The sequence below is a fragment of the Euleptes europaea genome, chromosome 11 (assembly GCF_029931775.1).
Source record: "Euleptes europaea isolate rEulEur1 chromosome 11, rEulEur1.hap1, whole genome shotgun sequence".
NCBI lineage: Eukaryota > Metazoa > Chordata > Lepidosauria > Squamata > Sphaerodactylidae > Euleptes > Euleptes europaea.
Genome location: NC_079322.1, coordinates 62,453,973 through 62,481,423, shown reverse-complemented (window position 1 = coordinate 62,481,423; position 27,451 = coordinate 62,453,973). Strand labels below are relative to the sequence as shown.

Genomic DNA, 27,451 nt, shown 5'->3' with positions numbered 1-27,451 from the left:
TTTCAATGTGATCCTATTAGCCTTTGCACATTTTTGGTAGGAATAAGGAATAAGCCAAACATCTTCTCTCCACCCCACCCCCCATGCTAAGAAAAGAAATTAACGGATATAGAGGGAAGCTATTACTTAATCCCCTGTTTATTCCCCACTCTTCAGTTTGAACATCCCATTAATGGGAGTGCAAAGGGCAGGAAATGAGAAGATGATGCCTAAAAAGGAAAGTCTCCTCTGCGAAAGGGGGGGGGAGCGTTGCTTCTGTGCTGTAACAAATAGCTTTCTCCTTCTCACTGAGGAAACCGCTCGCAAACCCCAGAGCATCCTTCAGGCTGAGCCTCTCATGGTTTTCCGTTTCAGTGCCTACCTCAGTGCCTACCACTCCCGACAGCAACCTTGTGGACGAGTGCGATGACGACCAAGCCAACTGCCACAGCGGAACAGGTGATGACTTCCAGTTGACAGGTGCAGAGGCCATGCTCATTCCATGGCAAGACCATTTTCGTTCAGATCCCTCCTCGGTTGTCCTGCTTGCCTTGCCTTTATCACTTGTGATCAAGGCGGCACCACACGGTGACAGTTTTAACAGGCTGCCTTTTCTTCTTATGGAAGCAGCAAGGAAGGAAGCATCAAGAAAACACCGTTCAGCTGCAAAAATGGTTAGGAGCTCAGCAAGATCCCGAATCCGGGACACTTTGTGACCACAGAGGCACAAACTTTGCTTCAGTGCCCCGAGTGGGAAAATATGGCTTCTTTTGAGTGTTCAGCAGGGGGTCTGTGGTTACATGCTTTAACATGGAAGGGAGGCTAAGCTGTAACCATTGGCACCACTCCAAGGCTGTAACCATTGGCACCACCCCCAGACCACAAAACTTAATATCCGCCTCTTCAACGCAAATCTGCCCTTTTGTTAAGAATGAGAAGGCAGAAGAAGAAGAAGAAGAAGAAGAAGAAGAAGAAGAAGAAGAAGAAGAAGAAGAAGAAGAAAAGTTGGTTTTTATATACAGACTTTCTTTACCACTTAAGGAAGAATCAAACCAGCTTACAGTCACCTTCCCTTCCCCTCCCCACAACTGACACCTTGTGAGGTACGTGGGGCTGAGAGAGCTCTAAGAGAGCTGTGACTAGCCCAAGATCACCCAGCTGGCTTCATGTGGAGGAGGGGGAAACCAACCCAGTTCACCAGATTAGCATCTGCCACTCATGTGAAGGAGTGGGGAATCAAATCCAGTTCTCCAGATTAGAGTCCACTACTCCAGTTTATGCAACTTAGAAAGCCACTTGAATTTCCCAACTCACCACATGAGACAATGTGATAGAACTATATTTGCTTCAGTAATATACTATATTTTAGCATGAGCAGGCAAGAGTTTTTTAAAAAAACAATACTAAGTTCACTTTCTTTACACATATTACCTGTGAAGGAAGGAACTGGACAAAGAAAGGGTATTTCCAGACTATTTTAATTTTTTGACTGGGATGCCAGGATGCCATGTGTTTAAAAAATATCGCTCTGTCCCTTGCACACTCCCTCAAAAGCTGAATTATCCAAGTGCACCAAAAACAAACGTGCAGAATTGCAACCGCCCCTTGCACTAGTTGCTTCCTTTACCAGCAAAATTAAGTCTGTTAACAAAAAACATCCCTTGAAAATGCATGTACGTTTTGCCTTGCCTCTATCTTCAATGTCTCACCCACACCTGCATGGCATATTCTGTTTCATCACCCTTTCCAAGGCCTGAAAGGGATATGGTCTGGGCAGTCACCTTCATTAAACCACATCACAATCATACTCACTCGAACACTTCAAATGCTTCCCTGCAGGGACGAGAGGAAAGCTCAGCTTGGCTCGGCCGGCACTCAACTGCCAGTTATTGCTTGATACCCGAGGCCCTCTTTTCATTTTCTTAATTGCCTTTATCTGTATACTCAGATGAACAAAAAGGAAGTCGGTTACATGAACAAAGTTTCTCTCTGAAAAGCTATAGCGGGGGTCGCCAAACAGATGAAGGAATTCTAGCGACAACTCGGCTCTCCAGTCCCTTAACTGTGTATTTTGGGACCGAGCCAAGTTGGAGAGTAGGCCCACTGCGGCCTGTGTGAAAGCCTGGTGGCAAATGGAACCATTGGCTCTGATCCACTGTGACTAGCCTCCCAATCGACTACTAGGATTGCCAACCTCCAGTTACTAGCTGGAGATCTCCTGCTATTACAGGAGACTCGCCATCCGCTTGTATTAGGTGGCTACATGCCTTGGTTCAGGAACATATGTTCTGTGGAATTATGATTGATCGTTGCTGGATTGCCAGAGTTGAAAAAGCTAACGTGAAATCGGACTCAATACCGGAAACCTATCTTATTCTTGGCATTCTTGGACTTTATCTGTCCCTTTATGTCTTCAATGGACATTGTTGTCAATTTTTGTGCTTGCATGTATATGTTTACATTATATTGAATTTCATGGTTAAGCCTTTAGTAGTTCTATGCTTTTTTGCCATAAGTGCTGTTTTTCTGCATGACCTCCTATCTTGGGCACTAGTTTTTGCAGTTTGATTTCCAAACCTCCAGTTACTAGCTGGAGATCTCCTGCTATTACAGCTGATCTCCAGCCGATAGAGATGTTTTCCTGGACTCTATGGCAGTCCCTCCCCTCCCCAAACCCCACCCTCCTCAGACTCCATCCCAAAAACCTCCCACCGGTGGCGAAGAGGGACCTGACAACCCTATTGACTGTGTATGGGATTTCCACCTTGAAAAGCTCTGATCTGTACGTGTGCCAGTTTCTCCCTTTCTGCTCTGTCCTGCTGGAAGTAGCGTGCTACACGTTCATCAGCCTCCAAAGACTTTCCATGCACCCTATGAGCCTGATCATATACACTAGATCATTAAGTACTCCTTTTACCACGTCCGCCTTGATTATAATACAAGCTAGACCCAAACTCATTCAGACCTCTGTTGTGGTGTTCATTGTGTTTTCCAGCCCAAAGAGGTTGGAAACGTTTATTTCAGTACACATGTTTATTCAGTAGAATTCTTTGAGAGGGATTTTTCTCTGCCCGTATTGGGCAAACTCTTATTACGAGAGCTTCAGAAATTCCTCCTTGTTCACAACTTTTCGTAAGGAAGGGTAAATCCCAGGGTTTGGTTACCCATCAGCTTGCACTCATTAAATGGTTTCTAATTTTTAAAAGTTTATATGTCAGAAAATGTGGATTACGTTTTTCAAATATTATACCTCTTGAAACAAAAAGAACCACAACTACAACAGGAAGTATATAGGTAAAGTGCAAGCACTGGGTCATTATTGACCTATGGGGTGACATCACATCCCGACGTTTACTAAGCAGGCTATGTTTTACGGGGTGGTTTACCATTGCCTTCCCCAGTCATATACACTTTACCCCCAGCAAGCTGGGTACTCATTTTACTGACCTCGGAAGGATGGAAGGCTGAGCCAACCCTGAGCTGGCTACCTGAAACTGACTTCCATCACAATCAATCTCAGGTCATGAGCAGAGCTTTTGACTGCAGTACCGCAACTTACCACTCTGCGCCCTGGGCTCCTTTAACAACTGGGAGTAGGGGGTAATTTTTGCACGCAAGTCCATGTATCTCGACACTTATTCATTCATCTTTGCTGCTTCACACGAGATAACATATGCAATTCTCTTTCTAGGCAGTTCTACAGCAGTGGTAACAGAAAAGCCGACAGGAGGTGACATTACAGTACAGCCAGGTATGTTGTTGTTGTTTTTTAAAGAAAAAAGGTTTCTGGTTAAAATAAAGAACATTGCACAGTCGCATCTTGTGCCAAAGAAAAATATAATGAATTGCAGAACTTTCTGGCTTTCTATTCCTCCAAAGTCTCTGAAGTATAAAGTAGCATCTGGTCTCCAAGCTCAGCACAGTAAATATTTTACTCCTTTCATCCACATGTATATGTAGCACAGAGCTGGCTTCCCGGCGGTATCAGTGGATGCCAAACTGTGACAATACCACCCAAAAATTCCACAGGCTGAATTGCACTTTTTGGAGCAAAAGAAATAAACCATAGCTCATCTGTGATCCAATATGTGAATGCAATTGGCAGGGGGACATGGTTGTAAGTGTGGTGTAGTGGTTAGGAGCAGTGGACTCTCATCTGGAGAACCGGGTTCGATTCCCCGCTCCTCCACATGAAGCCATCTGGGTGACCTAGGGCCAGTCACAGTTCTCTCCGAACTCTCTCAGCCCCATCTACCACACAAGGTGTTTGTTGTGGGGAGAGGAAGGGAAGGAGATTGTAAGCCAGTTTGATTCTCCTTTAAAGGGAGAGAAAGTTGGCATATAAAAACCAACCAGCGTGGTGTAGTGGTTAAGAGTGGTGCTTTGGAGTAGTGGACTCTGATCTGGAGAACTGGGTTTGATTCCCCACTCCCTCCACATGAGCGGCGGAAGCTAACCTTGTGAACTGGATTTGTTTCCCCACTCCTCCACATTAAGCCAGCTGGGTGACCTTGGGCAAGTTACAGCTCTCTTAGAGCGCTCTCAGCCCCACCTACTTCACAGGGTGTCGGTTGTGGGGAGGGGAAGGGAAGGTGATTATAAGCTGGTTTGATTCTTCCTTAAGAAGAGAAAGTCGGCATATAAAAACCAACTCTTACTCTTCTTCTAAGGAGCCATGGGGCCTTTTTTTGTTTTTTCCATCAAGTCACAGCCAAAGGTTTTCAAAGGAAGAGATGTTCAGAGGTGGTTTGCCATTGACTGCCTCTGCATCATAAACCTGGAATTCCTTGGTGGTCTCCCATCCAAATACTAACCAGGGATGACCCTGCTTAGCTTTTGAGATCTGATGTGATTGGGCTAGCCTGAGTTATCCAGCTTGGGGCCTTGGAGACTTCCACCCCATTTATGTCTGCCCTCGCTCTTGAAGGGCTTGCCAGTTTTCCCACCATGTTGTCGGCAGCTTTACAATACTGTGAGAAGGAATTCTGGGGAAGATCATTTTGCAAAGGGCTACCCTAACTGTTGGCACTGGGGAAAGAAGCGGTTAGCATCGGCTGGTCGTCTTTCCCCAGAGCATGCAATAGCAAATAACTTTTGGAAAACTTCTTTATTTGCAGCTTCACAAGACTTCATGATCTGGAGTCAGGTGATGTTTATTAACCTGTATGTTACTACAGAAGCGAGCAAGCATAAATGAAAGATTTCCTTAAAACACTTAGTATGATCAGCAAGTTTAAATGCTTTGTGTTAACAACTTCAGGGAGGGTGAAAAGGTCAGTCTTCAGTTAGTCCCATTTCCTTTATTAAGCCACAATCAGGCACAGCCTCTAAAGTAATTTATTAAGCGGGTGTGTTCAGTGTTTCCGCTACAACACAACACTGTTGAGGTTTTGCTACAAGCCAAAAAACCTAAATATACTACTGAGGATAATGGGTCCTTAAGGGCAAGAGTGTTGTTGGGCTGATTAGCCTTCCCCAAAAAAACCCTTTTCAAAGTTATGGTTCTTAACCTCTGCGTTTGTGTGTTGTAAAGGTGAACACTCTCTCCTGCCTCAACACATTTTCTTCCTCTAAGTTTGTTCAGTCAGCATATGCTATTGTGAGTTACATCCTGCCCTCTCATGTCTTCAGACAAACAGACTTGTGAGACGGCTTTCACGGTACCAAAGTTTAAAAAGAGTTCTTCGGGCATGATATTGATGGGTGCGGTCCACCCCAGTATCATTAGTACCTTTTCTCTGCTGTGGCTTGGATCCAATAGAAGACTTTTCATTAATTTTCCCCTCATGTTGTTCCTGGAGTCTCCTGCCCATCAGGAGCAGATTTTGGGGAGGCATTATGGGCTGCAGAGGGAGGAAGTCATGCTCCATGAATGGCAGTCCCTTCTGACCACAGAAATTATTGGTGGATCCAAGCCAGTATTTGGGTATTCTGAAGTGTGTAACAGAATACTGTGTCACCAGAAAATTTTCTGAGTCAAAGTCCTCTCCCGCATTTTCGAGAACTGAAATCTTATGCTTCTTACCCAACCACTGTAAGTCCAGCGCCCTGACCTGGATGGCCCAGGCTAGCCTGATCTTGTCAGATCTCAGAAGCTAAGCAGGGTCGGCCCTGGTTAGTATTTGGATGGGAGACCACCAAGGAATACCAGGGTTGCTGTGCAGAGGAAGGCACTGGCAAACCAACGCAGTAAAACGTATAAACTCACAAACAGACATAAACAAACTAGGAAGGAGCGCTAATAACAGTGAGGGAACACCAAACATAACGGGGGGGGGGGGGAAGTCACCCGTTGACAACAACAGAGGGAGACAGACAAATCTCCCTGCGGAGAGAGTTCCAAAATTTCAGCACTATAACTGAGAAGGCAACACAGCAAGTTTATACGGACTAGAATTGGCTTTCACCAGTAATAAATCTGCTTTGAAAGAACACGACTAGATATTTTAGATATCTACTTGCTTTACATGTGTGTTTTTCTTTTATCTGTTTGAAAACCAAATGAGAACAATGCCCTCCTCATTTGTAAAGCCAGCGCAGTGTAGTGGTTAAAAGTGGTGGACTCTAATCTGGAGAACTGGGTTTGAGTCCCCACTCCTCCACATAAGCGGCGGACGCTAATCTGGTGAACCAGGTTGGTTTCCCTGCTCCTCCACACGAGGCCAGCTGGGTGACCTTGGGCTAGTCACAGTTCTCTCTGAACTCTCTCAGCCCCACCTACCCCACAATGTGTCTGTTGTGAGGAGGGAAATGGAAGGAGATTGTAAACGGGTTTGATTCTTCTTTTAAAAAGGTAGAGAAAGTCGACAGATAAAAACCAACTCTTCTTCTAAAATTAAGGTAAAATTGCAGCAGATTAATTAAATATTTGCTGGAAGTTGGCAAGTCCTCTCATTCAGAATAGCTAATTCTGAGAGCTGGTGTAGGGTAGTGGTTAAAGTTACAGCCTTCTAAATCCATTGAAATCAGTGGGCTTAGAAGGGCGTCATTCTGTTTAGGATTGCAGTGTAAAATGTGAAATATAGATATAAGAATTAGACATAATAGGGAACAAAGGGAAACCTGTCAATTTCATGGTAATCTTATCAATGTTTGATCAAATGTGAATATCAGCACTCATGGGCTGATTTTGCTTCTTCAAATGTGCTATGTGCATCAAATGTGCTATGGATCATAGTTCTGATTTTTAAAATTAACTCAAAAGTTGAAGAAAAATGTTGGTACAGAATCACTGTGGATGGTCATCTGAATTCCTCCAAACGATACGAAGGGATCACTAGTCTTTCATCTCAGGCCATCCCAACAAAAAAGAGGAAGACCTAACAAAAGATGGATTGACTCAATAAAGGAAGCCACAGCCCTCAATTTGCAAGATCTGAGCAAGGCTGTCAAAGATAGGACATTTTGGAGGACTTTGGTTCATAGGGTCGCCATGAGTCGGAAGTGACTTGACGGCACTTAGCACACAATGTTTTTACTAATAACAAACCAAGAGACTGGAAGCACCCTGAACTTCCATGAACAATTCTGTGTGGCACACCTGCTTATGGTGTCGATGGATCACTGTTAGTCCAATCCATCTGTAGTTTTCAAACTTTTCAGACCCCAGGATCAATATTTAAACCACCTTACAACATTGAATTTTTTTGTTGCAAAATCAGACTATTTCTCTTTCTGGGAGTGTGTCTTCCTTCTCTCATTTTTCCCCTCTCTTCGTCCTTCTCTGTTTAAAAAAATGGAGTGGTGCAGTCTTCCAGTTGTGGGTCACAACCTGCCAACAGAAACCCCATGCAGTACATCATGTTTTCACTGTCAGAGGAATGATGTCGGTATGGGATTGCTGAAAGAGGATTGAAACGCTGAGCAATCCTTCTTCCTAGTTTAGGCCAAAGCGCAATAAATCTTGACAGCACGACAATACTTCAAACATGAGTTGTTCAGAGCTGCAGCTGAGATTCATGGGAGCTTCTTTTCTTTTTAAAAAAACTAGGGCCAAGTTAAAAGGCTGACTGATGACTTCGGGCTTTGACCCTATTAGTCCTACCTTGCTTGAAAGTGGAGGGCTGCTAATTTGAGAGTTGTCTGTGGTTAAGTTGGGCATTGTTTTCCAAACGTTCTCCACAGCAAGGAAGGGATTTGACATAGTGCTTGAGAAGATCTAAAATGCAAAAGAATTTTTCCTGTTCCACTGATTGGAATTTCCGTTGTGTGGTTAAGAGCGGTGGTTTGGAGCAGCGGACTCTGATCTGGAGAACCAGGTTTGATTCCCCACTCCTCCACATGAGTAGCCGACACTAATCTGGTGAACTGGGTTGGTTTCCCCACTCCTACACATGAAGCCAGCTGGGTGACCTTGGGCTTGTCACAGCTCTCTTAGAGCTCTCTCAGCCCCACCTACCTCACAGGGTGTCTGTTGTGGGGAGGGAAACAGAAGGTGACTGTAAGCCGGTTTGATTCTTCCTTAAGTGGTAAAGAAAATCTGTATATAAAAACCAACTCTTCTTCTTCACCCTAAATTATCAAGTTCTATTGAAAATAATAAATTGTTGGATGCAAAACATTTGGGCAGAACTCAACAGAAGCTGTAACAAGATATGATCTTATGCTGATCAAATTGGCTACACAAGACCAGAGTTTCCTTGTCTAAGGAGGAGTTTCTTTTGAAGCGTCTTTTGTACTTGATTGGCTGCGAACCATGCTGGTCTCGTCTTTCGTTCCAAATGCAGCCATTTCAGTGCTGCCATCTTGTGGGCCAATTGAAGAGCATGCTAAAACTTTAAAACCTTAATCAGCCCCGATATAGTAACAGTTTTACAAAAATAAGAACATAAGCGGACATCCAAATGCACTTATTATCTCATATCAGTTAAGAGTCACAAGGAGGAAGAATGGCTACCTTATTCATTTCACATGGGGATTCTTCTACTCTTCTACAGGTTAACTGTTTTGCGCTGTGACTTATAGTTGCATAGATAGATAGGGTTGCCAGGTCCCTCTTCACCACCAATGGGAGGTTTTTGGGGCGGAGCCCAAGGAGGGTGGGGTTTGGGGAGGGGGGACTTCAATGCCATAGAGTAAAATTGCCAAAGCGGCCATTTTCTCCAGGTGAACTGATCTCTATCTGCTGGAGATCAGTTGTAATAACAGGAGATCTCCAGCTAGTACCTGGAGGCTGGCAACCCTACAGATAGACCAGTACCTGGCTCCAGCTCTACTTGACACAGAACATTGGTAAGAATGTTCATCAAAATGTGCATCTAACAGAAAATAATGCAGTGCAGAGATTTATTGTATTTTAGAAAATGTAGATCCTGCTTTTCCCTTATTAAAACAATGCAAAAAAAGATTACAACAATAAAAAGATAAAAATTAAAACAGTTTAAAAAATCAAGCCTTTTGCAGCTGTAACTAAGTATAAAAAACTTAGTATAAAAAACCCTAACACTGGCAAGTTTAAAACAGATGAACAGACAGATTGAGAAAGGAAACCACCAAATTACCTATGGAACAAAACAGTCTTGACCACCTTTTGGAAAGTCAAAAGTTAAGGGGCAAGGTGAACTTCATGGGACAAGGCATTCTGCTATGGGAGGGGGGCATCACTGAGAAGGCCCTGTTCCATAACATCAGCTTTCTCAATGAAGGCCACCACCACCGCCTTCGCCGGGAGCCCTGTCAGGTAAGCCTGCGGGTGGGGGGGAGGGGTTATAAGCTGAACCTCGGCTTATTCGCGGGTGACTAATTTTTCCCCATTTTCAGGGAGAAATTAGGCACCTTGGCTTATACGCGGGTCGGCTTATACATGGGTATATACGGTATTCAAATATTATTCTAAGCTTAATGTTTAACTAACAGTTATGATTAAAGTTTATTTTCAAATTCTCTGAATTTTTATTTTGAACCTTGGGGTCCCTGCACCGAACAAAAAAGTCCTAGTGGTCCCGGGTCAAAAAAAGGTTGGGAACCACTGGTTTAAAGCCTGGCTTCTCCATTTAGATACATTGCAAAGATCACACTAAAGAATCTGAACACAGCCACTCTGCCAATGCATTTCAATGGAGGATGGGGGTGACCCCTTCCAGATCCCATAACTCCGGACCCCCTGACCAAATCTTTACCAAACTTGGGGGTTCTTGTGAGGAGAGTCCGTTCTAGCTACCCTGAAAATGTGGGACCTCTACCTGCAAAAATGCCTTCCCCAGGAGCCACAGAAGACTCAGATGTAGGAAATGACTTAGAACCCCAGAGTCCTTCTCCATGGCAGACAAGGAATTTTGAAGTAATAGAAGGTACTGTGTCAGGTATAAATAGGCTTTTAACTATTCAGCATTGTACCAAAATGTGCATGTAAACATTCAACTTCCATAGGCAGCAGTAAGCACCTTCTCTCTTCCTCACATTCATTTCGCATTGGAGGTGCTGACCTCCACATCACAGCTGCCGCTTTGTGTTCCACTGCAGGGTCGACGCCCGAGTACCACGAAAACGGAGAACCCTACAACGATAACATCTCCCGGAAATCGGTTAATGTGCTGAAGACCCTCGATCCCATTCTGATCACCATCATAGCCATGAGCGCTTTAGGGGTGCTTCTCGGGGCCATCTGTGGGGTCATCCTCTATTGCGCCTGTTGGCACAACGGTATGTCGGACAGGAACTTGTCTGCCCTAGAGAACTACAATTTCGAACTTGTGGACGGCGTGAAATTGAAAAAAGACAAACTGAACACACAGAATACTTACTCAGAGGCGTGAAGGTGCGAGAGCAGCTAATGAAATTTCGGAGGAATTGAGACAGAAGGACATATCACTAGCTTAAGCTGGGGGACTGTGGGTCTTCTTTTACTGTACAGGCTGGAAACTGCGTTGGGGACGCTGAGCCACGCTTTTCTCAGGAGCTTCAGTGAGCGTACCAGATATACTAAGAAATGGACAACAATCTGTGTTAAACAATCTGAATCATGTACAGTCTACTTCTGTTTCTAATTTGAAATAATCAAATGCTGGTGTTGAGACCAAGTATGATTGGCTTAAGAGGGGGTGTTTCGTTTCGTTTCTGTCTTCCCTCCTGCCCCGGCTTTTGTTTCCTTCCCCTCTGATGAGTATGTTTTATTTTTTTACTGTGCAAAAATCCAAGATGCTGTCACAAAGTGTATTTTGGTGTGTGTGTGGGGGGTCTTTTGGAGGGACATGCTGTCTGTAGCCCAGAAAAAAGAAACATTGGAGTAACAGCAACTTAGTTGATTCCTCAACCTATATTTGTGTAAAATTGCTTGTGTTGTGCATAGGCAAGGAAAGGGTTAGGGTGTTTTTTTGAAAAGTACTGTGGCCTCAGTACTGGTATAGTGTGTCAGCTCTGTCTACCAAGCAATACAGTCAGAATTTTATTGGTGTTTCTCAGTGTTGTACTAAACTTTGTGCTTGTGACTTCCATACCAGAAACGCGTGCCATCGTCCCGAAACAACCGGCAAACCGAGCGAACTGCCTACCACTATAAGGAGACAAAAGCGAGAGTCCTTGGCACTGGCTAGCGTATGTCCTCTCAAGTGCCTTTTTGTTTGTGATGCTTCTCATCGCGTTAACGTTAACAACAGCTTTGCCTCCCTCCGGTTAAAGACCTTGTCCTTTTTCTTTCCTTTTTTTTTTTTTTTTACTTACCCCAAGGACTCACTGACTAACAAGAAAGTATATTTTAGCATAAGTAAACATTGAGAAGGCAAGGGCTAAGGAAATTGGGTGGCTTGATTCTTCCACTTTTCTGTACTTCAGTTTCATGTCTCTGGACCATTTTTGTACAAAGCTGCAATATCTCCCCCTCCCTCCTCCTTTTAGAGTTCTTTCATATAGAATGTATTTTCAAATATAAGCGCTCTCTTTCTTCTTGCTCTCTCGCTCTTTGTCTCTGAGTAGATTGTTGCATAGGATTTGCCACTGTCAAGAGAAGACCAATGCAGCTTTAATTTGCTGGGAACGGCAAGAAGGATTTTATTAGACTTTGTTTGTTTTTTAAGGGGAAAAGGGAGATTTTCTTAACTTTGCCCTCCAAAGTTGAACTTTGGATTTCTTGTTAAAAGCATAAAGTGACAGTATCTTTTTTTTTCTTTAGTAAGTCATTATATAAGTCTTTTTGGGGGGGAAAATCTGTACAAGGCATTCATATTAATGGGAAGCTATGAGGGATTTTCCATTGCTAAGCAAAGAATGCTCTTTCCACCTACCAACATTATCCAATATAAGGGCATTCACCTCTGTGTAGAAATGTTTGTGCTAATCTGGGTTACATGGATGCTGCTACAAACAGATGGTGGTTTTTGGCTTGGCCAACAATGATATGCTAAATTAAAATGAATACATATTCATACTACAGTGGCTTAAAACATCGCCAACTAAATACCCATGAAATCCTAAATGTAAGAATGTACCAGGCCAGAGTCCACCATATGGGAGTTTTGCTCCAGAGTTTTGCTCTGCTGGCTAAAATTCAGGACTATTTTAATTCCCTGAATTTTCGTTTCTTTTTTTCGAGAAGCAGGTGACTTCATGTTTGAAAAGTATGTCTGCACAAAGAAACAGACCACAAATGCAATATATTTAGGAATGAGATTATCCCCTAACAGACACAGGGGCATAAATGACAACAACACTAGTAACCGCAAGGCAATTTCTCCAAGTTGGATTTGTGTGGTAAATATTTTGCTAAAATGCTCCCTCACAAGATGAGAGATGGTATTTACTACATCAGAGTGAACTCTTGAAAACAGCTAGATTTGAGTCCACTTTAGAGGCCAACAAGATTTTCAGCGTATAAGCTTTCGAGAGTCAAATTCCCTTTGTCAGATATGACTTCTGAAAGCTTATACCCCAAAAATCTAGTTGGTCTCTAAGGTGGTATTGGACATGAATCTAGCAATTCTACTGACCACCAACACAGCTACCCTCTGAAACTATCTTGTAAACAAGGGTTTCTCTGGATGTGGTACATTCGAATTATCAGCAAAGGTGGTTGTGCTCAACCCCAATATTCACCATGAGGAGAATCACCCTGGCAAAAAGCAGCATGAGAATCAGGCCTTACAATAATTAGGACACCCTGCTAGCTAACTATCCCAAAGAGAAGATCAAGCTCAGTTGTCAACTGCACTTGTTTCCTGTAATGTTAGTTGCAATCTTCAAGTATCTGTCCCCTCCTTGCTTGTCACATGAGCATCTTAAGACTTGCAAACATCACTTTAAAAGGGTAAATTTCAGCACAGAGGCAGAACCTCAGAATTTGGCAGAAACCCCAGAAGCAATGGACCGAATATGTCTGTAGGCATTCAAATAGGATTGTTTCACCCATACAGGTAGATCACTGTCTCCTTATTGGATGACTTAATGCTTAACTTAACTCTTCAGACAAACATCTGATCTTTCTCTGTTGGAGAGTGCTGTGTTTGAGTTGATGCCTGGTGAGGTGAAAGTTGCATCTGTTGTGGCTTGTTCACACATACAAGTAATAGCTGTATGATTTGCTCTACATGTGATGAATTCACATGTATAAATTGCCCTGAGAAATACAGGCTTTACTATTCGGCATTTATTTAGTTCAAGAAAAGCATGCTAGGCATTTCCAGAACCCAGAAGTGCCGTGTTCAGTGCTGGAGAAGACTCTAAACCACTGAAACCTTTTAAATGATCTTGCATGGATCTTAAGTTGCAAATGTGAAGAATTATATCGTAAGAAGCTCTCGGCTGACAACATGGAAACGTATTAGCATGAACAGGCTTCTGCATACATACACGCACATCCTCCCCCTCATCGGAGAGAGGGGGAAAAACCCAAACATTTCAATTTATTTTAATGGACGCGGGGGCTCAGCTGTTTGTTTTGTTCTAGTTAGAACAGAAACGCTTTTGGCTGCAATCCATTTGCAGCTGTGGATCCGCCATGCGTTTCAATACGTAGCAACGAAACAAAATTGTACCGGAGTGGTGCTTGGTGGCTGTCATCTCTTTTTTGGCTCCTTTCTAAAACTAGCTGTGCCGGCCTGTTAACACCCAGGTGAGGCATGGTTATTTGCCGCACCGCTCTGACATTGGAATAATGACATCTGCACGGGAAGCAGATGGGTCAGCAGAGGCAGCCAAAGCCAAGAGAGTCAATCACATGGACAAGCTAAGGAGACCCCCTCATCACAATGCAGCCATTTAATGCTAAATCAGGATTCCATATTTCTGATTTCTTCAAAAGGGGATTGAGTGAAAACTGCCCTTCGACAAAGGAAAAACGATACTGCAACTTTAAATGGAAAAAAAGTATCTTGCACTGATAAATATATTTAAAAATTATATGTTTATAAAGTTATTAATTTGTAAAGGCAGTGTTATAAAATGTTCAGTTTATATTGTTTTAGATTGTTTCATAATTTTGAAAGTGTAAAAATAACATATTTTTTTCTTTCTCAAAAAAAATACCTATAAAAATCTCCTGTAGTAAAATGATTTCATTTTACTGGTATAATATTGCTTCATGTTTTTGTACCATCATAAAATTTTGTGCAAATTTTTTTACAGAAATTTTTTATTTTCTATGACAATATGACACTTTTAAATTGTTATTTCAAAATGAACAGCGAAGCCTTAACTTTAAATGACGTTTGTATTCTCGGACACTGAGTAGCATTAAAAAAAAACACACACATAGGATTGAATTGTAATTTAAATTTCCAAACAATGACTACTACATTCCAAAGAAACAGTTGAATTAAACATTTTCATAAAATATCCTCTACCTCCATGACTTTTATTACGCATACAGCTGTACTGGTTTTAAAACAGCTTGCCCTTTTAAAAGCATCTTTTAACAAGCGTAGATGTTTAGACTTTCATTTGTTAGAAAAGAATCTTGTCACGCAGAATAAAACAAAGGGCTCCTGAAATCAATTCTGCATTCAAAACCCACCTCTGAATACCCTACATTACATTACTAGTATTGGCATTAGTTATCAGATGCTCAGGTCAAATTGAAACTCAATTGTAATGCAAACCACTAGCTGTGTGGATTTGCTACAAACCCTTGCCGTCTTTATGTGGAAACAGATTTCTGTGCCCAGATAAGCTGTTTGCAGACGCCCAATGAAGGGGAGGAAAAACCACCTCCATCAATGCCAAGAGGTTGGAAGCATGCAGGTACCAATCATGCCAGTAAGTAGCTGAGCTGAAATGCAAGAGGACAGTCTAGCAAACAAGTGAGTAATCAGGACCAAGTAGACTGATAGGAGCTCCGACCAAGGAGGCAAGCCAGTACTACCAATGACGAAAAAAATAGGCCCTTTTTCCCAGCCACAACAACTGAGTTTACAAAACTGCTGGTATATCAACTTAGTGATGAAATGAAAGTTGGAATCAGTTTTGAGGTAATGACTGAAAAGCAAAGAAGAAACACACATGACGTGGGGAAAATCATAGGCACAATTAAAACTTCGCTGGCTTTAGTCGGTGCTGTCCCTACTGTGAAAATGACTAGCTCTGCTTTAAGTTCATGAACTGTTTGTCTCTTTTTGGTAAGAATTGCTCTGACAAAATCAAGAGTTTTTATGTCCCATGTGTGCATGTCCTTTGTTCAGATCCAAGTCATACAAAATAAAAGAATGACCTGTCAGGAAGAGGGCAGGAGTACTTTTCTTGCTGTCAAAAATGGGCCTTCTTCTAGGCCAAGGAATATGGCTGAGGGGCCGTGGCTCAGTGGTAGAGCATCTGCTCGGCATGCAGAAGGTCCCAGGTTCAATCCCCAGCATCTCCAGTTAAAGGGACTAGACAAGTAGGTGCTGTGAAAGACCTCTGCCTGGGACCCTGGAGAGCCGCTGCTAGACAATACTGACTTTGATGGACCAAGGGTCTGATTCAGTATGAGGCAACTTCATATGTTCATGTGTTCAGAATCAAGTATTACACAACCCAGTGTACTCAGCAACTATTTTGGGCAAAAAGCACCTTGAGCAAGTGATGGGAGAAGCAAGAGTGTTCTACCCATTAGTTGACCTGCTACCAAATCCTCTTAACACAGCCATGTCTCCTCCAGACCTCCCGTTTGCATCTTGGTTGATTATCGGTGGGCCAGATAATATGCCTCAAAGTGGAAGATTTGGTTTAAGGCCCTCCAGCTGTTGCTCTGGTGCGTCAACAAAACATCCATCACAGCAACTACCTTGAGTAGTAATCAGTGTTTCGGAGTAAAAGGATCAGAAGGGCTCAGGAATTAATTAGAGCCAATAGCTCATGCTATTCACTGACTGTGCACAGCACATTCAACATCACTGACTCTCTGAATCTAAACAGGATTCATGGAAGTTGGTTCTGCTGGGGACAATGGAAGATACAGTTGCCACAGCGATTCCTCAGCCATGATGAGAGTATTACTGACTGGTACCCATAAGTGATTCCTGAACACAGTTTCCTTGGCGAATACCAGTAGTTCATTTCTGCAGAGCCCCATATTGAACACACGAAAACACGAAGCTGCCTTTTACTGAATCAGACCCTTGGTCCATCAAAGTCTGTGTTGTCTACTTAGACCGGCAGCTGCTCTCCAGGGTCTCAGGCTGAGGCCTTTCACATCACCTACTTGCCTGGTCCCTTTAACTGGAGAGGCCGGGGATTGAACCTGGGACCTTTTGCATGCCAAGCAGATGCTCAACCACTGAGCCACAGCCCCCTCCCCTATTCAAAAGTTAATGGAATTCAGGTTGCCATGCAAAGGACTGAATAATAATTCCTGGGGAAATGCCATCTATTTTCAGAGTGTGGGGTTTTTTTTACTCCTTTAGCTCATTTTAGCTCATTTTTCTCCCAGAATATCTGAAATCAGGGGCAACTTGTTAACATGTTTATGGACTACTTCCAAAGGTCCTCACCAGAGAACTTCTAAGCCACATGTGGGGGGGGGGGGGAGAACCAAAGCAAGATTTTGAAGCACATCTGTATCCTTGGCATGCACTCAATATGGCACAGACAACAAAATTATGCTGTGTTACACTGTACCCTATGTCTGACAGGAATCGCTTTTGACAGCATGTGTCTCTTTAAATTCCCCCTTCAGTCACACACTAATTAAACTCTGTGCAGTTGCTAGAAACCCAAATTAAACTTTGCAATTCATTACTTTTGATTTGATGTCAGCGGCGGCTTCTGTTTTCTTGTTGATGTTTCTGCAGAGCTTGCCCAGGGACTGCGGTCTCTCACGATGCACTCTCGCCCACATCATCGCAAGGTGAAAGATGGTGATATTCTTGTAATGTGAACTAAATGTGGTAGCCTGCGTGTTGCCATGATATCGCTGCACTTTGGAGGGGGCTTGTGGCCCCTCTGCGAAGTCAGGGCCTGTCGGGAAGAGGGCAGGAGTACTTTTGACTTGCTTTCAAAAACGGACCTTTTTCTAGGCCAAGGAATATGGTTGAGGGGCAAGGTAAGATCATAAGGGGTAAGATCATAAGGCAAGGAGGATCAGTTCTCAGAAGGCTGTCTTGGCAGATGTGATGGGAGAAGCAAGAGAAAATACTGATGAGATCAAAGAACCAAGCAAAGGCTGGTTGAGTCAAGATGCTAAGTAGGAGCAGGCAAGTACAGAAAGATGAGCCATGTTTAGGGTTGCCAAGCTCCAGGTGGTGGCTGGAGATCTCCCACTATTATAACTGATCTCTAGGCAACAGAGATCAGTTCCCCTGGAGAAAATGGCCACTTTGGAAAGTGGATTCTATGGCATTGAAGTCCCTCCCCCTTCAACCCCCCCTCCTAAGGCTCCACCCCCAAAATATCCAGGTATTTCCCCACCTGGAGCTGGCAATCTTAGCCATGCTCTTGGGCACAGTAGGGGCGCCACTGCCTGAACACAAGCCGGGTTCATACAAACAACAGATGAGGTGGCAGGCCTTTATTTAAACTGTACCAAATAATTCAGACTGCAGGTGGGAGTTGTCTTACACCCTGCAAATACATTTCCCACACAGAAAAACTAGAAGGGAGAGAGAAAAGTTACAGCCTAGCCTTCTCCCTAGCATGTTAGTTGACCAAGTGTAGTCCGTTTTCTCTTACAGAGAAGCATTTAGTCCTATAACTCTCCATCCTACAGTCTGAAATGGAGACAATCCGGACTCACGTGCTGCTTGTGACAGCAAAGTTTCAGTCTGCTAGCAGAAAGGAGAGATTTAGATAGGGATAGGCAAGGAGAGGGACCAGTCACTCCTGGTGCAAGACCTCAGTAACACATTGCGTTTCTTGCAAAAGGGAACTTCACTCCAGACGTTGCAGCGAGTTAAAGGTTTTATTCAGAAAGTCAGCGAGTTCAGCAAGTCATAGAAACTTAAGGCTAGAATACAGGCAGGGGAAATGTCGGTACATATATAGGGTAAATACAATGGGACTGAGTAGGTTTTTTGATACAAAGAAACACTACAGAAGTTAACTGCCGGTAACAACTTAAGACAACGCATACAGGAAATTAACGCGTGCAATAACTGGCTGATCTTACCGAGCTCCCGGCATTGTTCCGCGGGACCTGGTATCAGATCAGCGATTACTCGGGCGGGTCTTCATTGAGGTGCAGATGCCGGGCGGGGGACCGAGTGCAAACGGGGAGGGACGGAGTGCACAAAAAACTCCATTTTGTTTGTGCGGGGAACCACCTTGTTTTTACCCGGGGTCGACAGAGAGCCTAGCTGACAGCTGGGCAGGGTAGAACAAGGCCAGGAGTCAATAAAGCCTCCAGAATCGAAGAAGGCCTATGGTTTCCCAAAAACCCTGTATGGGAGACCTAGGTCTAAAACGCATGGTCACTTAGCACAGTTCCAGCCCAGTTCCATCCCCGTTCCACCCAGGATCAAATGAACCCACATTACCTGGAATGAGCAGGGACTAAACTATGTGCAAGTGGATCCATGTAAACAGAAAATGCGGGTTCCTGCTGAGTAAGCCCTCCCCCCCCCCCCAGCTCCTGGTGATTGGGCCTTTCGAATTGACCACTTGTAATTTTAAAAGCATTTTAAGAACTAAAAAAACAAAAAACGGAGCTACCTGAAAGAAGGGGGGGAATCGAAGCCTCATTTTAAAAAAGACTTTCTTTTTCTCAGAAAAAGCTCCCAAGTAGCAGCAGGCAGGAAGCATTTGAATTCCTGCCTCTTCACAAACTGCCTCGTGATTGGCTATAAGTGATGCCAATCATCTGTGTTTCCCCTATTTCTATTTCTGTTTCTCCCAGAAGAGGAATGGGGAAAGGCGGGTTCATTTCACTTCGATACAGGGCTGAAAGAAGAGTAAATAAGGTACCGTCCGTTTGCGAAGATTTGATCCTGGGTGAAACTGGGAGAGAACGGGGCTGGATCGGGGCTGGAACTGGGCTAACTGACCATGCGTTTTAGACCATCAGTGCATAAAGGCAACATGTGCGGAGGGAGTAGCAGGATCATGTCCACTGGACTGCCCCCCTCCCCCACTTACATGCTTTCATCAAATTTGCACAGAGTGTACATATGCGGATACTGTGCACACGCAGTCTCTCTCTTCAGTCATGGTATCTTTATTAGCATTAGGCTGGATTTCATGTAATTAAGGGGGCTGGCTTCAGAAGTCCCATCTCCCAGCGTGGTGTAGTGGCTAAGAATGGTGGACTCTGATCTGGAGAACCAGGTTTGATTCCCCACTCCTTCACATGAGCAGAGGACTCTAATCTGGTGAACCAGGTTGGTTTCCCCACTCCTACACATGAAGCCTGCTGGGTGACCTGGGCTAGTCACAGTTCTCTCTGAACCCTCTCAGCCTCACCTATCTCACAAGGTGTCTGTTGTGGGGAGACTAAGGGAAGGAGCTTGTAAACCTGTTTGGTTCTCCTTAAAAGGTAGAGAAAGTCAGCATATACAAGCCAACTCTTCTTTTTTTCCTTCTTCTTCTCTCCACACTTTGCCTCTACACTCAGATCATATAAACAGGACTAAAGAGTTGCAGGAGCTCAAGGAAAATGATTCCCATCAGTTTCTGGGAAGTCTCCAATCTTAGTCCGCACTCATGACTAATCATCCTGGCAGAAACAGGGATCTGAACATACTTCATGAGCTTGATCAGTACTGATTTGTGCAATCATCTTGGGGCTTTAGCATGAGCAGCCAAGAGTTTTATGTGAATATCCATGGATCATATTATGCACACATTCATCTCTTAAATAAAGATTCCCACAACTGATTTAGCACACGCACATACACCGTACCCAGGAAAAAGAAACCTGGAGCTTTGTTTTATCAGGGGAATCACTTTTGAGTCTTATTAATCCTCCTCTTCCTTTCAAATAATGTCTGCATCGTTTGGCTCTTTGCTCATCATCTGTTTTCTCTTTTTATCCTCCAGACTTTTAAAACCATCCAATTAATAATAGCTATTTGGGAACTATTAGAAATCTTGACTAGTAGGGTAGATCAAGCATTCCCGCCTCCCAATGGCTTGACCACAAAAACTCCAAAGGATTTATTGCCCTCTGAGGCTAAGAACAATGGTGTGACTCTGGCAGCAATACCAAAGGAGTGATTGACTAGTCTCCCCAATGGAAGAGATAACAAAATATCCAGACTAGACCGACAGCCAAGATCCAGTATAGTTCCATGCCTAGAATTTGGGAAAGTATTAACTCCGGATGCTAGTAATGCCTTTAAAAAAAAACTGGCTAGAGGCTGCAGGAAATACCCGGCAATATCTGAGCTACAGAGCATGGAAGACACTAGGGGAGACACTTGGGGGAAAGTAGATATGTAGGGCGGATGTGTCTGAGAGTCAAACGAATCATGAAACCATATATTTAGAAGGAAATCAAATACTATATAGTGTAATAAGGAAGTAATGATCCATCTAACACCAGATCACCATAAACCAATACACTTGATCCAGTTCAGCAGAGAACCAGCACATTGTGGAAAGGTACTTGCAGAGAAAATAGGCCCAGGAGACTCAAGAAAATAAGTCATACACTACAGGGAAAGGCCAATCAACTAATCGTCTGAGCAAAGGTATAACTCCCTCATGATTCTAGATATGGTGATCAATTGAGCATGACCAAAACTTGTCCACTGAGCCATTCCAAGGGGAATTTAATGTGGTGCATCACAACCTCAGCAGGCTGAATACCCCTGACTAGTTTGATCTCATCAGAACTTGGAAGCTAAGCAAGAGTGACCAAAGTTAGTAGCTGGATGGGAAACCACTCATGTTACTATGCAGAGGAAGGCAATGGCAACCTCACCCCTGCTCATCTCTTGCCTTGAAAACCCCATGGTCCAGTAGTCACTATGAGTCAGCTGTGACTTCACAGCACACAGTTGTTGTTGTTGTTATCACTCCCCCACCTGGTATGGTTTCTCTGATCAGGGCAGTTCCTGAAAGATCAGAAAAAATTGTTGTACCATATACAGAGTTTAAAATAATTCCCCACCAAAAATAAGCTAAAACTAAGAGCCAACTAATACCGACCAACTGCCAAAGTGGGAGCCTTTCTTTCCATGTCTCTCCAGAAATATGTACATGAAAGAACCACAGAGGTAGGGCCAATAGTGTGGATGCTTCCCATGAGAATATTGGGGTTCCTACTGGCTAGGTGAGAGGAAACCATGTCATTGGCCATCCATTCCCACATGGTTTCTTCATAAACGTATCCAGAGCAGCACTGGAAAAATCCACAAGCAAGTGGCTTCTAATCCACAATCTTACACATGAATCAGCTCTTAGAATAGAAATAATAAGAAACCTTAAAGAAATTAATTTAGCCAATCACTCTGTACAGGTTGACATCTCATTTTGTTATTAGCAATTTATTTATTTTTTGCCATCAGGTCTCAATTGACTTATGGCAACCTCATAGGGTTTTCAAGGCAAGAGACATTCAGAGGTGGTTTGCCATTCTCTGCCTCTGAGTCCTGACCCTGATATTCCTTGGAGGTCTCCCAACCAAATATTTGCTAAGGTTGAGTCTGAGTATGGGTGATGGGCCCAAGGTCACCCAGCAATAGGGTTGCCAGGTCCCTCTTCGCCACCAGCGGGAGATTTTGGGGGCAGAGCCTGATGAGGGCAGTGTTAGGGGAGGGGAGGGACTTCAACGCCATAGAGTCCAATTGCCAAAGCGGCCATTTTATCCAGGTGAATTGATCTCTATAGGCTGGAGATCAGTTGTGATAACAGGAGATCTCCAGCTAGTACCTGGAGGTTGGCAACCCTACACAGCAAGTTTCAATGGCATAGTGGGCATTTAAACCTGGGTTTCCGAGATCCTAGTCCAACACCTTAACCTCTACACCACACTGCACTTACTACACAGATTGCCTGAGAAATGAGATACAAGCCTATAGTGATATTACATTGCTTTGTTACATTCTAACAGTATGGTTTGTTGATCACTGGGAATAGGAGAAACTACTGAAATACATCACTAGGTGCATGATCGTTGTTGGTAAGGAGGATGCATCCTTTAATATCTGTGTCAGCTTTTTAATCATTCTTAACCACAGTCCAACCGCAGCTGCATAGTTATCAGACATGTTTTTTTCTGGCATGTTTTCAGCAGCTCAAAGGCATCAAAATCTAATAAAAATTACTGCTGATGTTCGCCACAAAATGGTTCATGGACAGGCAATTCCCAGTTGAGCAGGATTAAGGCACGGCGGAAAGGTGCTTGTCTGCCGTGGCCCTTCTCTGATGGCCTCATTAAAAGGAACCAGAGAGAGAAGAGCTGTCAGCTGGATTTGGTCCAGGCATAATGGAAGGGTGCCTGGCTGTTGCCTCCATCTTTCCTTCAGCAGCCTGATGATTTTCAATACAGTGCCGGTAATAATCTGGGGCACTGGTTACCCTACACTGACCTAATACATATATTAGTTGCCCTTGTGGAGCTAGGCACAGTGCAGACAGAAGAAGACCCGTCCAAACAGGCAAAAAAAAGATTGACAATGGAAAAGCAAGGAAATGGCAGCATACAACTCAATTAAGTGGCTGCTGGGAAGTCAAATAGACAGAGGCCAGCAAATAAGAGGAAGCTGCAGGCCCATGTTGCTACTGTCTTGGTCCAGAAGAGGCTCAATGGAGGGGCTGTGGCTCAGTGGTAGAGTATCAGTTTGGCATGCAGAGGATCCCAAGTTCTGTCCCCGCCATCTCCCTTCCTAACATGGTTAACAACTCTGGGACCAGGGCCAGCAACAAACCAAGATGCCAGCTCTGTCCCCATATCCATTCTGACAACCCAATAACTGGACCCAACAACACCTGCCATACCATCTCAGGCTCATTCACTTGTTCAACTTCCTACATTATATATGCCATCAAATGTCAGCAATGCCCGTCCGCACTGTACATCAGACAAACAGGTCAGTCCCTACACAAAAGCATAAATGGACATAAATCCAACATTGAAAACTGCAACACTCAAAAAAACAGTGGGAGAACATTTTAATCTTCCGGGTCATTCCACTGCTGACCCAAGAGTGGCAGTCCTCAAACAAATAGGTTTCAAGGGGAAATTACAGCGCAAGATTGCTGAACTTGAGTTAATTCACAACGTCAGAGCCATGGACACCCCCCCACCCCCAGGGCTGAACAGGGACATTTCTCAGAGGGGCTTTGCTCTAGAAAAGCATTCTTTGGACATGAACTTGCATAGTGCCATTGCCCAGATGTCGAAATATCAAACAAACATTAATTAAGGGTCTTCTGTGGAGGCAGTCTCACCACCACAAGTGAAGTTCCAGAGATATAGAAGAAGAGTTGGTTTTTATATGCCGACTTTCTCTACCACTTAAGGGAAAATCAAACTGGCTTCCAATCACCTTCCCTTCCCCTCACCACAACAGGCACCCTGTGAGGTAGGTGGGGCTCTAAGAGCTGTGACTAGCCCAAGGTCACCGAGCTGGCTTCATGTGTAGCAGTGGGGAAACAAATCCAGTTCACCAGATTAGCCTCTGCTGCTCATGTGGAGGAGTGGGGAATCAAACCCGGTTCTCCAGATCAGACTCCACATCTCCAAACCACCGCTCTTAATCACTATACCACGCTAGCTGTGTGAGTCTGCTGCTGCCAAAATAACAAAAGTCTGGTAGTGCAGTCTTAAGACTGGTGCAGTTATTGTGGCATAAGCTTTTGTGAAGAAACAATTGGTACAAGGGAAATGATACTTTAATAAGTTTTGTAACCCCAACACATTTTGCGTAAAACTTCTTCAGGGGGAATCTTTCAGATTCTCCTTCAGCGTGCCGTGCAAGCAATAAAGTAGAATCTGAAAGATTCCCCCTGAAGAAGTGTTACGCGAAACGTGTTGGGGTTACAAAACTTATTAAAGTATCGTTCCCCTTGTACCGACTGTTTTGCTTCGGAGAGCCAGTGTGGTAGAGTGGCTAAGAGAGGTGGTTTGGAGTGGTGGACTCTGATCTGGAGAACTAGGTTTGATTCCCCATGGAGATTAGCAGAGGCTAATCTGGTGAACTGGGTTTGTTTCCCCACTCCTACATCTGAAGCCACCTGACCTTGGGCTAGTCACACTCTCTCAGCCCCACCTGCCTCACAGGGTAACTGTTGTGGGGAGGGGAAGGGAAGGTGATTGTAAGCCGCTTTGATTCTTCTTAAGCGGTAGAGAAAATCGGCATATAAACACCAACTCTTCTTCTTCCCCCTTTTCTTCATAAGTGTTTGTGAACCAGTGCCTATTTCAGATGCAGGAAATGTTACGCTCAGTGCACAGATGGATATAAACACACACAGCTACACACAGAAGGAGGGTGGCAGGTCGGGGGAAGACAGCAATGGCAAAGGGAGACATTACATTGCAAAACACAGGTGAAAACAAGATCCAGTCAAAAGAGCAAATGATTCCCTCCGAGTGGGTGTGGGCCCACTCTCCCAATTCTGTCCTGGTCTGAGTGTCTCTGCCCAGCACTTTTCCCCCACACTCTAGATTAACAGTGTCAGACTTTCCGATAGAATTTGCAGGGTGCACAGAGCACAGCGGAATCACATTAGGTCGCTGCCTTTGAGGAAATGAAGTTCACATGGAGCCTTTTTACTTAGCCAACTAAGGAGTCCCTTATTAAACGGCACTCCATCCTAGTCAGGATAGAGACACAGCATTCTAACCTAACGCGCTAAAACAGGATGGATGGAGATGCAGGAAAGCATGTCCTGCTCTCGTGGTTGCAAGATGAGTACAGAGAGAGAGAAAGAGAGAAGGTGTCAGCCGGAAGGTAGAAAGGAAGGGATGGACAGGTCCAGACCGATCTACCTCTCTGAGTCTCTGTAGGCCCCCTCTGAAGTCTGAGGATAAGGGACAACGGAAAATCCTTCACCTCCAACACTTTCTGCTCCAGGGGAACATCAAGCTGTCATGGCCTGCATGTTGCAAATGGTACTGCGGCATGCTTCTTCAGTCAACATGCAAGATGCTGTCCAGGCTTACTGGACTGCCACTACCCCACATGGATGGAGAATTCAGTTCAGTAGAACACACACCCAGTGCCTCCCTGTAGCTGCTCACTGCAGGGAGACGATTCATAGTGGGGGACATTGGGGGGAGCGTTGCCCCTCTCAGGTTCCCCAATGGGCAGTTGGAAAACCACTACCCTAAAGAACCCTAGAAGAGCCCCGTGGCGCAGAGTGGTAAGCTGCAGTACTGCAGTCCAAGCTCTGCTCATGACCTGAGTTCGATCCCAACAGAAGTCGGTTTCAGGTAGCCGGCTCAAGGTTGACTCAGCCTTCCATCCTTCCGAAGTCGGTAAAATGAATACCCAGCTTGCTGGGGGTAAAGGGAAGGTGACTGTGGAAGGCCCTGGCAAACCACCCCGTAAACAAAGTCTGCCTAGTAAACATCAGGATGTGACATCACCCCATGGGTCAAGAATGACCCAGTGCTTGCACAGGGGACCTTTACCTTTTTTTTTTTTAAAGCACCCTGGATGCCGATCTTACTTTCGGCTCAACGCTAATAGCCGCTCCCCTTTGATGTTAATGAGAGAAATACTCATAGGCTTAATGGGAGGACAGACCCTTGACAAAGAGCGGGTGACAGCTAAAGTGGCTCAGTCAGCGGGGAAACAAAAGAGGTCATAATTTCTGTGAAAGGTTGATTAGGAAATGCCCCCCCCCCCCAAATGCTGCGCTAACAGGTCTGACCCCCGTGACATTTGGCAGCTCGCAATAAAAAGGGGTGAGCCACTCACTGCTGGCAGGTGAGTGCATAATGGGGCCAGATTGATTTAAAATCCTTGTCATTGTCATTTGGCACCTGCATACATAATGATCTTCAGTTGCTCATTAAGGGCTCCTTGTACTTACAGGGCTTTGGGGAACGGTAGGGGGGGCGGGGGGAGAGACACAGCCCAACATCTTTCAAATGATATTTCATTGTTACAGGAATTTTGGCAGCTCGCTCTGCTTCTAAGGTATCAAAGCCATTTCTACAACCGATAGACTCCACTTTGGCACAGGCGTCGCATACATTACCACCAATGCTTTGTGAGGGCTCAAATCTCATTCTGCTCCCCGGCAGAAGTGCCAACTGCCAATGCATTCCAGAATGAAACATGTCAGCAGGCATTAGAGTGAACAGCACAATGCTAAATGGATCCAAACTAAGCCCAGGGTACCAGGGAGAGAAAGCTGGCGACAAACTTCTGCTAATAAGGTTGCTAACTTTGCTATGGCTGGGCTCCTCTGCCACTTAATAGCTACAGGAGGAGGCAAAAATCGAACAGGAGCAGCTTGCCCTATATGCTAGGAGAAGTAGCGCCCACTGAAGTGGTCCATCACGCAGTGACACTGAGGCACTAAATCCTGCCCCCAAATGGTCACATCCCTGTCTAAGCGTACCCACATTGGAAAGGGGTAGTTATTTTTGTGTCTTCATGATAGCACTCTTAGGCCATTTATGCAGGGTCAATTTTGATGCTCGCTCAAAGCTCTTTTTAAAAATGTGACCTTTAAAATATCTATTCATGGTCCCGATGCAAACGGAGAAATTCTACCCCCACCCCATCCCACTCGCCTGCTCCCTTGTTCCTGTTTGCATAGCCATTAGCAACTGCCGTGTGCATAGCTAACATGCTGCTGTTATTTTGCATACTTCCTTGAGGGGATTCTTTGCGGCAAGGGCGGAGCAAACACAAGAGGTCGCGTTAAAGGGGCTCTTAAGAAATGCGAAGCAGGTATGCGCCAGCTTTGCAGTCACTTCCTGAGTGACGGTTCAGCGTGAAAAACTCAAAAAAATATGCGGGGCAATTCAGCCTGGAACGCGCTGCTAATTACCAAACAGAAATGGCCTTACTGTATTTCTCATAGGATCATGCAGTTATTTATAAACGTGTAACTTCTGGCTTGGTGGATCATTACAAAGGGTTTTGCTAGAGCCCTCCAATGAAAGAGTCTGAAAATGTCAAGTCATCAAAGTTATTTGCTCACAGGAAAAAAAAACTGGACAGCAGAAATCCTT

At 44.3% G+C, this 27,451-nt stretch overlaps 1 protein-coding gene across 1 annotated transcript in view; it reads left to right on the top strand.

The window, feature by feature from the left end:
* NRP1 (neuropilin 1) overlaps positions 1-11,139 on the top strand; it is a 175,720-nt gene extending 164,581 nt beyond the window's left edge. The window contains exon 17 of the mRNA XM_056857120.1: positions 10,441-11,139. Coding sequence (XP_056713098.1) covers positions 10,441-10,733 — 293 coding nt within the window. The 3' untranslated portion in view covers positions 10,734-11,139. The remainder of the gene's footprint in view (positions 1-10,440) is intronic.
* Positions 11,140-27,451: the final 16,312 nt, after the last annotated feature.